This window comes from Gossypium hirsutum, chromosome A08, assembly GCF_007990345.1.
Source record: "Gossypium hirsutum isolate 1008001.06 chromosome A08, Gossypium_hirsutum_v2.1, whole genome shotgun sequence".
NCBI lineage: Eukaryota > Viridiplantae > Streptophyta > Magnoliopsida > Malvales > Malvaceae > Gossypium > Gossypium hirsutum.
Window position 1 is genome coordinate 125,923,411 of NC_053431.1, and position 16,043 is coordinate 125,939,453.

Consider the following 16,043-nt stretch of genomic DNA (forward strand, 5'->3'; position numbering starts at 1 on the left):
TGAAATTTTGATTAAACCCTCAAAATCTTTTAAAAATTATTATTAAATTTCTTAAAAATTTTAATTAAATCTTAAAATTTAATATCAAGATCTACCATTGTTCGTAATCTCATTTCTATAATATTTTAATTTTAATGTCAATATACAAAATAATTATTTATCTATATATCATGTATAAAATTAAAATCCAAAAGTTTTAAAAAGACTAGGCAATGAAAAAAAGGAGTTAAGCACTTAAAAGGCTCTCCCCCGTTCTCCTCTCCTCCCCACATGGTCTCCACATGGGGTTCTTTCCTTCAATCATTACATCTATACATATATACATGATATCCCCCTTATTTAGATCTTAGTATGTATAATAAATATAACTCTTTCCTCTCTTTTCTTTTTTTTTTCCGAATAAAATCTCAAGATTTTTGCGTATTTAGTTTTTACTTTCGTGTCGAATGAATTTTAGTTTGATTAGTATGAATATTATTGTCAATGCAAGAGGGTGTGAGTGTCGATTGAGTCTTAATTTGATTAGTATAAATATTATTGCCAATGCAAGAGGATGTGAGTTCGAGTGCGTTGAAGCGCATTATCCTCCTATTTATGAGTTAAGGAGGGGCTATAAATAGTTTTAAATATATTCGGAAAAAAATATACTTTAATTAAAACATTACTATAAATATAAACTTTAAATTAGTCATCTTAGGTTTATTAAGGATCTTAACTAAGTAATTCTTTTAATTTATTATTGTCCCCTTAATTTTATTTTCCCCAAATATTTATGGTTTAGTTCTGTACCTACTTTTTAATAAGAATTAAGTGTAATGATAATACATATTGTATTTCTAGAAAAAGTACTCGAGTTTAAATTTTAGATATGACATTGTTGAGAGAAAAAATCACAAAAACGAATATAAAGTATACTTGATCGTTAAAAAAAACTAGCCTTTAGTTAGTTTGGTTTTTTACTTTTTGGATTATTGAAATTTCATCCCTTAGCTTTTAATTTTAAAATTTTAGTCCCTCTATTTGTCTGATTTAAAAATTAAAATTCAATTGATAACATTATTAACTAACATTAGTTGAATTTGTATTTGTGATATCAATTGAGCTTTAACTTTCAATTCTTAAACTGGTAATACGATTGAATTTCTAGAAATAAAAATAAAATGATAATTTTTAAATTTCAAAAAAGTACAAGGATCAAAGACAAAATTAAACCAATATTTATATTCATAGACAAGGTTTCTGAGGTGTAGGGCCATGTTGAATAAATGGTTACTTTAAACAATGGATGTTCAGGAGAAAATCAAGGGAGGGTTATTAAAGAGTAGCACAGGGCGCATGCTTGCTTGCATGCATGCTTGCCCCCCTCACTTACCTTTTTCATGCAATTTATTTATTTTTTGGGTTTTATCATTTAAGTTTTACACAATAATATGACTTATCCAAATGCCTTGTCTGAATATTTTGCCTTGCCCATAATTTTATTATACAACAAAGTTTGAGTCTTGGTGATTGTCCAATCTTTTAGCACATGGCATTGTAATAAACATCTTATTTTCAAACTAATTTATGCCCATACAAATAGAGTATTATTTGTGTTGTTTAAGCCTTTGTTGATTTCACATTTCGAGTTTAAATTTGGACACTCTTTCCCTAGATATATTTAAGGGTCGAGTTATCTGCCTAAATCTAAAAGTTTGCTTGATATTTGAGAGGGTTTAGATAGAATATAAAACTTGAAAAACGAATTTGCACAAAACAAAAAGTTCAGACCTGTTTAAATTACGGGTCGGGCTTAGGCTCTAATATTCAATTTATATTTAGGAATTTAATAAAAAAATATAACGGTAGTAAAAGAATCATATTAATTGTTAAAGAAATATAATATATTCTAAAATAAAATATATATACCTAATCGGATTTGAGTTAACCATTTACAATATGAAAAGGCTGTAGCAAAATTTAAAGCTTATATTTTGAGTTGAATCGAACTTGAAAATTATGTATAATATTAATGCTATATATACATGCATCCACTCAATTCAGCTAATAAACACTTTTACCCATCCCTAATCTCTCATAAAAAATACATTATGTTAATATTAGCTTGGAATTGATATTATTTATATATAATAAATAATTTTTTGAAGGTAATAAAATAAATTAGCATATTTTTTTGGATTAATATATATAGAGATACCTAAATTTGGCAATTTGTACCTATTTAGGTTTTTTGGGATCATCATCAAATGGAGTTTTTATCCTACTCAAGTGGTCGGCCACCAGGTTTTCACACCCTTTTTTGTCACGAATCTCGAGGTCAAATTCTTGGAGCAGTAAAATCCACCTAATGAGCCTTGGCTTTGCTTCCTTCTTTGCGATTAAGTACCTAAGAGCTGCATGGTCAGAAAAAATAATCACCTTAGATCCCAGTAAATATGATCGAAATTTATCTAAAGCAAACACAATAGCTAAAAGTTCTTTTTCTGTGGTTGTGTAGTTGTTTTGTGCATCATCTAGGGTCTTTGAGGCGTAACAGATGACATGAGGCTCTTTCGCTATCTTTTGTCCCAATACGGCTCCCACGCTACGTTCGCTTGCATCGCACATAATTTCAAAGGGATAGTTCCAGTCTGGTGCTTGTACTATAGGGGCGGTTACCAACTTTTGCTTAAGTGTATCAAAAGCCTCCTTGCATTTTGAGTCAAACTCAAATTTTTTGTCTTTCTGCAATAGCTCGCACAATGGTTCAGCTATTTTTGAGAAGTTTTTTATAAAACGCCTATAAAATTCTGCATGGCCAAGAAAAGAACGTATCTCTCTAACAGTAGAGGGATATGGCAAAGAATTTATAATGTCAATTTTGGCCTTATCAACCTCAATTCCCTTAGATGAGACTATATGACCTAGAATCAAACCTTTGTCTACCATAAAATGACACTTTTCATAGTTCAAGACAAGATTAAATTCTATGCACCTGTTCAAAATTATCGTAAGGTTTTCAAGGCATTCAGTAAAACAGTTTCCATACACGGTAAAATCATCCATAAAAACTTCAATAATTTTTTCTACATATTTAGAAAATATACTCATCATGCATCTCTGGAAGGTAGCTGGTGCATTGCAAAGTCCAAATGGCATCCTCCTGTATGCAAACGTGCCGAACGGGCATGTAAAAGTGGTCTTTTCTTGGTCTTCTGGCGCAACAGGGATCTGGAAGAAACCTAAATATCCATCAAGACAACAAAAGTGAGTTTTACCAGCTAAACGTTCAAGCATTTGATCTATAAAAGGAAGAAGGAAATGATCTTTTCTAGTATAAGCGTTCAACTTCCTGTAATCGATGCAGACACGCCACCCGTTCTGCACTCAGACCGGTACTAAGTCGCCCTCAACATTTTTCTTTACTGTCACGCCCCTTTTTTTGGGCACGACTTGTACCGAACTTACCCATCTGCTGTCAGAAATGGGGAAATGATGTCAGCATCCAGCAGCTTAATTATTTCTTTTTTCACCACCTCCATCATATTCGGGTTTAAGCGTCTTTGTGCCTCTCTCCTTGGTTTCGTGTTCTCCTCCAAGTAAATCTTGTGGGTGCATGTCAAGGGGCTTATCCCCTTCAAGTCAGCAATGGTCCAGCCAATCGCATCCTTATGACTCTTTAGTACCTGGATCAAACTTTCCTCCTCGGGTTTAGAGAGTTTATTTGAAATTATAATGGGTAAGGTATTACCTTTTCCAAAAAATGCATACTTGAGATGCGCGGGAAATGGTTTCAATTCCAAATCTGGAGCCTGCACAACAGAAGGTAGAATCGACGACGAAGTAGAGTCTAGGGTGAACGAAAACCCTACTCAAACGTTAGAAAGTAAAGAAGAAGAAGTCGATTCCCCTGAAGAAGTGTTGAACACTAGGGTTGACGAAAACCCTAATTTAACACCTTAACTTATGGCTCAGACAATTCGGCAACTGGCCGAAGCGCCGACAGAACAACCGCCACTATGCATCGCGTATCCTACTATGGATACTGATTTTGAATTAAAGTCAGGCTTGATTCAGCTACTGCCAACTTTCCGTGGGTTACAAAATGAAAACCCCCACAAGCATTTAAAAGAATTCCATATGGTTTGTTTGAGTATGAAACCTCAGGGCGTAACTGAGGATCAAATTAAATTGCGCGCTTTCCCTTTTTCCCTAGCAGATTCAGCCAGGGAATGGTTATTTTATTTACCTCTTGGATCCATTACAACTTGGGCTGATCTATCTCGTTTTTTTTGGATTAATGCGGTCGTTGAGAGCACCAAAAATATCCTATTCCCTGTAAAATAATGAAAAAGAAATAGTAAAGGGGAAGTAGGGCCGAATCCTTAGGGACCAGATTATAAGAATGCTTGTCTCTTGAAATCCTGGGTAGAATCGTGCCCAAGAAAACCTGCGTTCCTGGAAAAAAAAATAAAAAACAGAATTTAAGAATTGATTTTGGAAGCGAAAATAAAATAAAAATAGAATTTAAAGTTTATTGAAATTATGATTACGAAAATAATAAAAATAATAAAGAGAGTTTTAAGAGAAAAGAAATTCTTATGGGAAAGTTCCAGCCTCCGGCTGTCTCATTCCGCCTTGGGCTCAATCCTTGGCTTTTGGATGATCCTTCTCGACTCAAGTAAGCCAGTTATAGTGGAAGAGGAAGCCTATGACCACCAGCTCCAAAGATTAGATTTACGATTTTTAGGGAACTTGACTCTAGCCAGTAATCTATGCTAGATCAACGCTTCTCAATGGCGAATCCCACGCTATTTTGTCTCTTTGGCTCGCCAACCTCTGATGCAGTAAGTTAACGAACCGACTATGCAGTCCTTCCAAAACATACAAAGCGGCTGCCTTTGCATGTGCTGAAAAGCTTACTTCTTAAGGGCCATGGACGGAAGCGTCAGCCCGTAATGCGGAGAAACGATGAATACTTGGCGAGAAGGCTAAGTATGGATTCTAGGCCTCAAGAACCTTTTTGGGGAAATATTGACAACTTTTGGCTAGAAGGGTTTTTTAGTAGCTCATGATAATGGAGGGAAAGCAAATAAATAAAAATATGGAAAAAGAAATTTTATTGAAAAGAAATATGAAAGAACAAAAGACTTTTGAGGGAGAGTGTTTACAGAAAAAGATGCCCCCAAATAGAGTCACTTCACCCCCTATTTATAGTGCTAGGGAGATAGTCTAATTGAACTTAAATTCTAAAAAGATAAATACATTTAATTAAAGATAAACAAAGATAATTAAAATAAAATACTAAATTTGAATAATCCTAATAATTATCTTAATATTAATTATCCTAATAGAATAAAATAAAATAGAGTCTTCCAAAATAAAATCTCTTCTATTTGCTTTTAAGTCATTGTGCCTTCCATGTTCGCACTTTTGGCACCATATTTGCCCCACGTTGCATATTGGCCCATTTAATCTCCAAATTGACGCTTTTTCCCTTGAATTTACTTTTCGCCTCCAATTTAGTCCCTAAAAGATAAAAAGACATAAATAGCTCAAATTAGTAGGCTCAAGCTCAAAATAAACACATGATTAATATATAAAAACACGTCATTTTAGAGTATTATCACTAATCTCTCATAAAAAATACATTATGTTAATATTAGCTTGGAATTGATATTATTTATATATAATAAATAATTTTTTGAAGGTAATAAAATAAATTAGCATATTTTTTTGGATTAATATATATAGAGATACCTAAATTTGGCAATTTGTACCTATTTAGGTTTTTTTACCATTGAGATGGAAATGCATTTTTCAACCCAAACCTTGATTTCAAACCAAAAAATTTGGTAAATGAGCACTTTTCAAATAAAACCTTGATTTTAACCCAAACTAAAAAGTCCATGTGGCTGAGGGCCCTTACAACCCAGGCACAATGACGCAATTATCAGGGGCGTGCTCTACCACTAAGCTAATAATAGCCCGTCGTGCGGGCCTCTCACTGGGGGCCCACTATGACAAAAGCGAGAGAAACCCAATCTCTCTCTTTCTTTTTTAGCCCCCATGTCGCTACAAGGGAGGGATCCGGGGGAAATTTTTAGCTTTTGACTTTTGGAGAAGTATTTTTCAATGAATTACCTTTTTATCCCCTATTAGATCTTCTCAAAAACACTTTTACCTTTAGTACCTAAACCATGTTTTAAACCTAATTAGCAGCTAAACTTGGAAACCATAAGTCAACTTGATGCCTTTTTTAGGTACCTAACTAATACCGTTAGAATACATTGATGTAGCACTGATCACCAATAGCACTGTGATACATGGTAACCTCATATTTTGACACATGGCAAAAAGGAAAAATATTTAAAATTGATAAACAAATTATTTCTGCCACTTGTTAAAATGTGAGACTACTATGTGCTACCATGCTATTGGTCGTCCGTGTCACGTCAATGTTGTGTCAATGCATTTTAATAGTGTTAGTCAAGTAAGGTACTAAATTGACTTACAATTTTCAAGTTTTGGCATCAATTAAAAAAATTTAATGCCAAATAAATCTAAATTATCAAATTTAAATATTTCCGTATATACTAACCCTATTTTTAAAGGAATTTACAAATAAAAATCACACATAATACTTAATTATTGTTTTTGTCCAAATATGTTTATCAAAATACATTAATATCGATTATATATTACGGTTTAAGGTTGAAACACAGGCCGGAAACCATGCTTGAGTGCAGCTTCCCATACGAGATCGATTCTATCAACATCAATTGGCCCAATTTCGTGGTGAGTCCAGCCTTCTAGTTGATGAACTGCTCCTCCTGCATGGCATGCATGCACCACTCCCCTCTCCAACTTGTACTGCCCCAACATCCACCAAAACTTAGTAAATAAAAATCATATGAATGGAAAAAGGTCGCACAAAATATTCAGTATCGTATCGTTTTACCATTAGTTTGAACATTAAAGGTTAATTAAACTGTCAATCAATCATTAATTTAGTGGCAAAAGACTAGCAGTGCTTAAGTACCTACTTACACTTCCCCTTAACCTTTGGTCGAAATAAAATAACATGAAAATGGAATTGATTCCGACATAGAGTGCATTTTAAAGGTGTGAGTTAAATTGTAAATATGTGTGTACCTACTGTATTGTTAAGGACGAAGTCATCGAATTTTTCATAGAGGGAAATTAAATTATAAATTTTTAAGAGGTCAAAGTACAATTTTATCATTTATGATTAAACTTATGGTTTCATCATTTTTATAAGGATTAAACATAAATCTTTTCATTTTTAAGGGATTAAAATGCAATTTATCGTATATAAACATCTAATTTCATCATTTATGAGGGGACTAAAAGGCAATTTTTCATTAGGGGGTTAAGCCCTTGCTGCCCCCTAGATTCGCCTATCCCTATTGCATGTATTACTTGGACCTGACGTGTTAAAATAAATCAATAGTCCTCCTAAATTTTAATGACATTTGATTATTGAACATATTAAATTCAAATTATCTATATGATAAGTACACTTGTATTTACAATTTGATTCAGGTGTTTAAAAAATGATTCAAATCAAATCTAAACTAACACTAATTTGATAGCTATGTTAATGGAAGGACCTTATTTATAAAATACTAATACTTTGATGACTCAATTAAAATATTTTAAACTTTTTGAACCCATTTAGAATCTTAGACGATAGTTTCAAGATTTTTGATATAATTGACCCTATAATTTTTACTAAAAATTAGGATATGCTTAATGAGAAGATTGCTAACCTCACAACTCCCAAGTCCTTCAACATCCTCAGGCAACCTCATGGCTGCAAGATCACCGTAAGTGCAGTCCCTCCTGGAGGCTAAAATGGGAGGCACCACAAATTGATGAAAATGTGTTCCACTTGGAGCCCAACGTTGCTCCCATGGTGTTATCCACTTGCCCGCAATCCATGTCTACAACATGATCATATAATTATTGAAATATCAAAATTAGGGGTGAAATCAAAAATTATTTTTTGAGGTCAAATTTTAGTTATCTAATTTTATTAGTGTTAAAACACAATTTTATCATTGTATTAATTTTTATCTTTATAATTTTAAAAAATTAAATTAAAATTTTATTATTTTTGAGAGGCAAAATATAAATTTACCATTTACTAACATCTATGGCCAAAGTGATATTTTCTCAATTTAGGGGGCTCTGCCCCTGCTACCCCCTTAGTGCCGCCATTGATCAAAACAATTCAATAATTTAAGACAACTTATCTTACCTTACAATTTTGAGCTGCTTGGTATTTGGTAACATGGACAAGGTAGTTTTGGGTATCCGTTGGAGCTTCTTTTTGTATTTTTTGAAATCTCTCGGTCGATGAAGTTAACATCTATAATATATGTATATAAATTTTCAATATAAATACGATACGTGTATTAAATGTGTCAGAAGAAATGATCAAGAAAATTGAAAAAGACTTACGAGAACACGAACATGCCTTCGACAAAGGTAGAGTGCGATCGCTCGACCGAGCTTTGAAGTGGAGCCTGTTAAGAACACTTCTTTGACATCTTTGGGAATTTCTTTTACAATAACTGCAGCACTCAATGTGTTGCCATGGCAAACTCTAACTTTAAGTTGTGGGTGCTTGTTAACAAACAATGTTCCTCCTCCATTTAGAGCTTCATTCTGTAGATTAAGGATCGGGTTATCCGTCAAATTTAAGGATTTATTTAAAATTTGAGAATTTTTAAACAAAAAAATAAACTTGAAAATAAATTTGAACATAAGAATAAACCATATTTTGAACTGAGTTTGGATAATAACAAAATTCATTAATATGTTGCCTGAATCATACTCAATTTAAAAATTTTATAGAAGTAAAAGGAAAAAATGAATCAGGAAATTTTGTTTTTGAGTCTCTTAAAAAATTATAAAATTATAAATTAAAATGATAATAAAATTACATTTTACCTCCAAAAATTTATAGTTCAATTTTAATCCTAACTGATATATATATATATATGTATATATAATGAAAAATACTAACCTTATTTAATGCTGCAAGGCTAATGACCTTGACCCCCATCCTATCAGCCTTTAGAATGGCCTCCTCTATTTTCTTGTTGATGCCATCAGCTGCAAATGGTAAGAAATACTGCCAAAACAAGTAATGCTCTTTACCAATAAATTTTTCTGGTTACATTTACATCATCTCTTAATAATTTTATACCAATCACGTTATCAAATTCATATCTACGATAACTTCGAATCATTACAAAACGTCAGTAAAATCAATAATCATAATTTAAAATTACACATATACCTGAAAACCAAATCTGGGAACGACCCATGTCTGGTACAAACGGCCTCGAAGGTTGTAGAAAGTGAGGAGGAAGGTCTTGGACCATGCCCACATCATTAGCAATATCATCAAAGTTGCAGGCCAAAATGGTAGTAGAAATATCCTTGTGGAGAAGGATATTGATGCGAAGGATCGGTTTACGAACGCAATGTGCATCGCCGACATTACATCCAATATGTGGGCTAGGAACACAAAATCCGGAACCCTCCCATTTTCGCCTGCATTAAAAATCATATATCATATTCGTATTCGGATGTTGAATATAAATACGAAAAACCAATAATATTTAAAACATTGACAAACCCGAATAACATATTAAATTCGGTCCGTATTTTAGATAGATCTAATATCTTACTTAAATTTATTTCTGAAACTTAATATTTTTACTTAAACTTTTTTAAAACTTAAAGCCAGAAATCAACCAAATTTACCTGAATTCGAAGTAATTTTATTGTGAAGCTGCCATGAGTTGGTGTTAAGTGTATTCCACATTGCATCAAACAGGGGCATGAAGAGGCAAAAATTAGTCCCCATATCTGAGTGGTGCAAGCTATGGTACCTGACAATTTGCATAAACATCAAACATTAATAAACTTCTTTTTTCTTTTTAAAATAAGTTAATACAATAATAGACTTATAATTTAACCCCTTAAAATTTTATAATTCAATTTTTAACCCCTCTAAAATAAATTTTTAGCTCTGTCCTGACTAATTGGATATATTTTATTTTGATCAAATGATAGTTTTGATCATTCTATTATACTCAAATTTATGATTTTGTTCCTAAAGTTTGACACAATGTCATTGATTTCTCTAAATAGTTAACATTGTAGACTATCCAATTAAAATATTGATGTGAATTAAAAAAAAAAACTCCTTCCAACGTATTATGTTGATACGATTTTTTTAAAGGAATTCTTTTAAAAAGAAATCAAAATTAGCATTTTAACGGAAATTAAAGTATGAAGACTGAATCTCAAATTTGAATATAACTTTTTAATTTTAGTACGATACATGTATGAAATTCATTTGATTTTTTTTGCTTGCTAAAGTATCCTACGTATTCGTTTTATGATCCATGAATTATTGAATAAGTATTTGTGACTAGATATGTCTATGGGTCGGGCTAAGCCCGTCAGAAAAGTAGGAGGGTGTGGACAAAAAAAAAGACCCATTTAGAAAACAGATCTGGTCTCGGGTAAGGCTTTTTTGGCCCAGCCCAAATATGCAAAAAAAAAATCTGCTGCTTTTCCTTTTCTTTTTTATTTATTTATTTTGCTACCATTTCACTATTATGTTGATACTATTTTGTTGTTATTGTTTTATTGTTAATTTTGTTACTATTTTAGACGCATTTACTTGTTAAATTGTACTTATCTTAGTGTTATTTAAGTATACATATAAATATATATATTTTTTCAATTTGTTGGGAAACATTTATTTTAGTATTTTTAGTATTTTTTATGTATTATAATTTTTTTAAAAAATAATATAAAAAATTAATACGGGCAGGCAAGGCTTGACCCGGGTTTTAACATTTTTATTCGGGCCAGGCTTGGGAAAAATATTAGGCCCATTTTTCAGACTGGGCCTAGCAAACAAGACTAAAATTTTAGTTGGGCCCGACCCATGGACACCTCTAAACAAGTCAAGCCTCGAGTAAGATTTTTACCTAGGCCCAGCCCTAATTTGCAAAAAAAAAATTGTTATTTTGTCGTTTTTTTCTCACTGTTTTTATGTTACTACTATTTTGTTGTTATTGTTTGGATATTGTATAACTCTTGTTTTATTGTTAATTTTATTACTATTTTAGAAGTATTTTCTTGTTAAGTTGCATCTATTTTAGTGTTATTTAAGTATAAATATTTTTTTAATTTATTTTAATTTGTTAGGAAATATTTATTTTAATATTTTTAGTATTTTTTATGTATTAAAATTTTAAAAAAATAATAAAATAAAATTTAATACGAGCCAGTCTAGGTTTAGCGTTTATAATTTAGGTTGGACTTAGACAAAAATTTAAGCTCGTTTTTTAAATCAAGCGTAAACCTATCAAATAGACTAATATTTAATTACAACATGACCCAACCAAAATCCGACCCCACCCGACCCATAGAAAAATAAACCTGTGGCTGCCCCCTAACAAATCTTTTGTACAAAAGCAAAATCTTTCATACATTGACATCAATTTCAAGTTGAATCATTTAATAACTATACATACCTTCTTTTCTTTTAAAAGAACCTAAATTTAAGGGTTAAGGATTTTGACTAAATGCAATTAAAATCAGTATAAATAAGTAGCAATAACTAATAAATATTTAGCTATAACAAAACTGACTTCCCATTTTAAAGCTATAAATGAACTTTCCTTCCCATATTAATTCACACCTAATTTCCAAGTCTAAAAATTTAAAAAGAAAAGGGATCTAAATTAATTCCTACCTAATTCCAAGTCTAAAAATTAAAAAGTCAAAATTTTATATTAGTCCTTGTACTTTGTATAAATTGTAAACTTAGTCTATGTATTTTTAATTTGATCAGTTTTAATTTTTATACTTTTTTTATTGTTGAAATTTCAGTGTTTGCTCAACATGTATAAAGTTGTAGATTTAATACACTTTCTGTAATTAGACCATTCTTAATCTTTATACTTTTTGAATTTTAAAATTTTAGTCTTGACGCAAACGACAATCACTAAATCCATTCACTAACTTCTTAATGAGTAATATGTGAAAATAAGAAAATAACATAGCATTGCATATGTGATAATATTTTTATTGTATCAACTTTTGAGAAAATCATAACTTAATGAATTTAGCAGCTACTGTTTAGATAGGACTAAAACTTTAAAATGTAAAAAGTATAAGAATTAAAAATAACCAAATTAACAACTTATATATAGTGCAAGGATTAATAACATAATTTAACCAAAATTGAAAACAATGGGTTGTTTATAGACACAAATTAAACACTATTTAATAGATTTATATCTCATATATTAACACATAAACAAATCCATATGGCAATTTTCACTTAATTAAAATGAAATAAATGTTTTTATTTTTAAAAATATTTATTAAAATTCAACTTCTACAAAAGGTTTTTGTTATGTATTTTTAGTCAATTTAGTCCTTTTTTTTCTATAAATTAGTCATTTTTAATTTGGAACCATTCAATATATATTTAAATGTATTTTAGTTACATTTTGTTTAAGGATTTTCTAAATAAGTGCATAAATAAACTAGTAAAAGATAATTTAATTATTTTTTATTGCATTATTTGTATTTAATTAAAGAAAATTATTGTTCATTATTTGCAATTGTTGTGTAAAAGAAAAAGTACAATTAATGCTTTAATTTTTTTAATTAAATAAAAATAATGTATTAAATATAATCCTACACAATTATCATTTCCTAAAATAAAATTAGGTATAGAAGAATAAAAATCACTCACGTCTCATCACGTCTGGATCTTGTCTAAATTGATAAAAGTACCATAAAGGTTCCTTTACTAAGAGTCAGATTGCATGTTATCCCTTTTACTAAAAAACATGAGCAAATTGATCATTTTTGCTAAAAACTAATATAGCTGATGGATTAACTAGACCACATGTACCTCATTCCAAAATACAGAGACCAATTTTTAATAGTAGAAATAGATGGATTCTTTAACACAAGGACCAATTTACTCTTTAATCTAACATATAAGGACTAATTCGTTAATTTTTTAGTACAATCTGATTTTTAATACAATAACCTCTATGATAGTTTACCATCTAGATTTAGTTTAATTTAAGTTCAAATTCAGTTTATTATACTTTTATATTAAATTAATTCAAATTGAAATTGGCTCTAAATGTATTTTAGTAATAAACCCTAAACTGAAAAAAGGGTAAAATTTACTTACGTGGGGGTATAGATGAGATATCTAAGGAAAGGTAACTTGTTGAAGATTGCACCATGAATAACTTCAACATTGGAATGCCCCATACATCTCATAAAATCAAACCCCAAAACATACCCATAAATCATGCTTGTTGATCCACTTCCCATTAGAATTGACCCCATTATTGGAATTCCAATCACCATAGATAATATAAGGTGCTCTAAAAATGTTGCATGTCCAGCTGCAAAAACAAAAATTGAAAGTGAATGAATGCATGAAGTAGTTTACGAGGGAGATCGTTTTCTCTTCTTTTTTTTTTTAGTAAAAATATATCATAGGTCTCTTGATCCCTCGACATTTCATTTCTTTTTTTTTTAATTTGTTGGGGTGATATTTTAAAATAAAAAATATTTATTTGGTAGTAGACTTAATCATGGATTAGGTCGGCTCTAGGGCCTATGCAAAATTTTAAGTCTTTTTTCTAAGCCCAACCTAAAAATGGGCTTAAAATTCTACCTAAGCCCGACCCAGATTATTTTTTAGATTATTTTTATATAAAAATAATTTTTTTTAAAAATATAATACATCAAATAAACTAAAAACATTAAAATAAATATTTCCCAACAAATTAAAAATACAGTAAAAAAGTAAATGATACTAAGAAGTTACAACTTAGCAAGCAAATACCTCTAAAATAGTAACAATAATAATAATAAAACAAGAGTTATACAATATCCAAATAATAACAACGAAATCGCAACAATATAATAGTGAAATGGTCGCAAAACAGTACCAAAAAAGAAAGTTTACGTTGATTCGGGCCAGGCCCAGCCTGTTTAGAAAACATGTTTTATTTTTTTATCCAATCCCATTTTTCGAGTCCATATTTTTCCCAAACTCTCCCATTTTTTTGAGCGGAGTTTGGGCCTGGGTGAGTGGCCTGACCCATGCTTAGGTCTATTTGGTAGTAATGTAACTAAAAAAAATGAAGTTGTAATGAACATTAATTTAATAGTGTTAACAGTTGAACTTAAATTTTAAAATTTGAAAAGTAAAGGGATTAAATTTCTAATTTACAAATAGTATAAGGATTTGTTGCATATTTAACCTAATTTTTTTAATTAATCAAAGGATTAAAAAGATTTAAATTGAATATTTATTTTTAGGAGAAACTAAAATTACAATTATCTCATATTAAAAAAACTTAAATGGAAATCAAAACAAAGAGGAAATCGGGTTTTTCTACCGACCTGTAAAGGGATGGGGCACCGAAGATGAATGGTGAAGTGAATGATAATGGGTGAAAAGGTATCTTCCATGGAAGAACCTATGCATCCAATAATACAATGGCTCTGACACCATTATATGCAATAACATCAATGTAATAAACCCTTTTGTGTTCCATATTGGAAACTCATCATCCATGGACGGAAACATTAGGCAAGCCATGGTAGCTAACAGACCTTGAAGAAGTATAAAATTGTCCCTTCAAACAATAATAATAATAATAATTATCAAAATCCTTTGAATTATTACAAGACAGAAATTTCATGGTTTTTTTTTTTTACCAGTCCCATTCATTGTCAATCTGCTTGAATTCAACTCCTTGTTGCTTAATCCGACAATTTCCAAGGAAAAGCATGTTGTTGTAAGAATTCCATAGTTGGTGCATGAAACCTCTCAAAGCACATATAATGAGTATATGAACACACCATGGATGCTTATAGGAATCTTCATAGATCCATGAATACATAACATTTGCAGCTAATGGACCATAAATCACATACTTCGCCATTATCAAAGAGTTTCCAAGAAAAAAAAATTGATATCAGTATTGAACAAATTGTATGACAAAAAAATTAAACACATTTTAGTTTTCCTTTTCCGTACCTTGAAACTCCCCAAGTTTTCCCATGGCCAAGCTGAAAGAGGTTTTTTAGCCATTTTTAACTTGTTTTTGCTTCGTTTAGCTCACTATGTTTTATTTTGAAATCTTCTGAGGGTTTTTATAGCTGCAAGGAGAAACGAAAATGGTGGTGACAGATAAAAGAATGGGATAATTCAACATTTAGCCCCTGAATTGACAACCTTTTTTGTTGGCATTAGTCCTGGAACTTGACAATTTTTCTCAAATTTTGCCCCTGTAATGATGTGACACTCTAAGCCATCACTTAATTTTTTTTTTATAAAAATTATAATTTTTTGAGTAATGACGTGGTACAACATGGACCAAAACTAAGAAAAGTTGACCAATTTCAAGACGGATATGTAGTCCGAAACTTGGTATTTTTTTTCCAATTTTGATCCCAATGATGACATGACACTCTAATATTGTACCATACTGTCACTTAATTTTTTTCAATAAAAACTATAATTTCTTTAGTAATGACGTGGTACAATATGGGCCAAAACTAGGACAAGTTGACAAGTTTCAAGACTAACGCGTAGTCTTGAAACTTGGTAAAAAAAATTTCAATTTTGATCCCTATGATGACATAACACCTTGAGATTGTGTCACGTTATTTCCTAATATTTTTTTATAAAAATTATAAATATGAACCAAAATTGAGAAAAGTTGACAAATTATGGAACTATTGTGGGCAAAAAAAATAGTTAAAGGACTAAATTGGGAAAAATACTAAGTTTGTGAGCTAAATATTAATTTATCCCTAAAAGAAAGACGGTTTAAGGTGACGTATTGACTTGATTCATGTAAATTATGTTTAGAGGATGATATTGAATAAATATACAATTATAGATTGATTTTTATTTTAAAAAATTTAAAATTTATATGGTATTGGTATTGTAC

At 30.6% G+C, this 16,043-nt stretch overlaps 1 protein-coding gene across 2 annotated transcripts; it reads right to left on the minus strand.

Moving 5' to 3' along the window:
* Positions 1-5,079: 5,079 nt before the first annotated feature.
* Positions 5,080-15,218, minus strand: LOC107909187 (very-long-chain aldehyde decarbonylase CER3). 2 transcript variants are annotated; one of them, XM_041075246.1, is made up of 12 exons: positions 15,125-15,216; positions 14,803-15,020; positions 14,485-14,720; positions 13,256-13,475; positions 9,781-9,908; positions 9,311-9,567; positions 9,035-9,142; positions 8,467-8,673; positions 8,264-8,374; positions 7,773-7,946; positions 6,685-6,852; positions 5,080-5,508 (listed from the first exon to the last, which is right to left on the minus strand). In XM_041075246.1, the coding sequence occupies exons 1-11, from the start codon at positions 15,176-15,178 to the stop codon at positions 6,688-6,690; spliced, it is 1,878 nt and encodes a 625-aa protein (XP_040931180.1). In that variant the 5' UTR covers positions 15,179-15,216; the 3' UTR covers positions 5,080-5,508; positions 6,685-6,687. The 2 variants fall into 2 exon arrangements, with proteins under 2 accessions (XP_040931180.1, XP_016692126.2); XM_016836637.2 differs by lacking the exon at positions 5,080-5,508 and having other exon boundaries at positions 6,548-6,852; positions 15,125-15,218.
* Between the last annotated feature and the right edge of the window lie 825 nt (positions 15,219-16,043).

What these genes read in the sequence shown, in the direction of transcription:
- LOC107909187 (XM_041075246.1), bottom strand. Translation starts at nt 15,178, where the DNA reads ATGGCTAAAAAACCTCTTTCAGCTTGGCCATGGGAAAACTTGGGGAGT. An exon ending in TTCCCAGATTTGGTTTTCAG is followed by an intron (nt 9,143 to 9,310) that starts GTATATGTGTAA and finishes TTGTTTTGGCAG; the next exon opens with TATTTCTTACCATTTGCAGC. An exon ending in GAAGGCATGTTCGTGTTCTC is followed by an intron (nt 8,375 to 8,466) that starts GTAAGTCTTTTT and finishes CATATATTATAG; the next exon opens with ATGTTAACTTCATCGACCGA.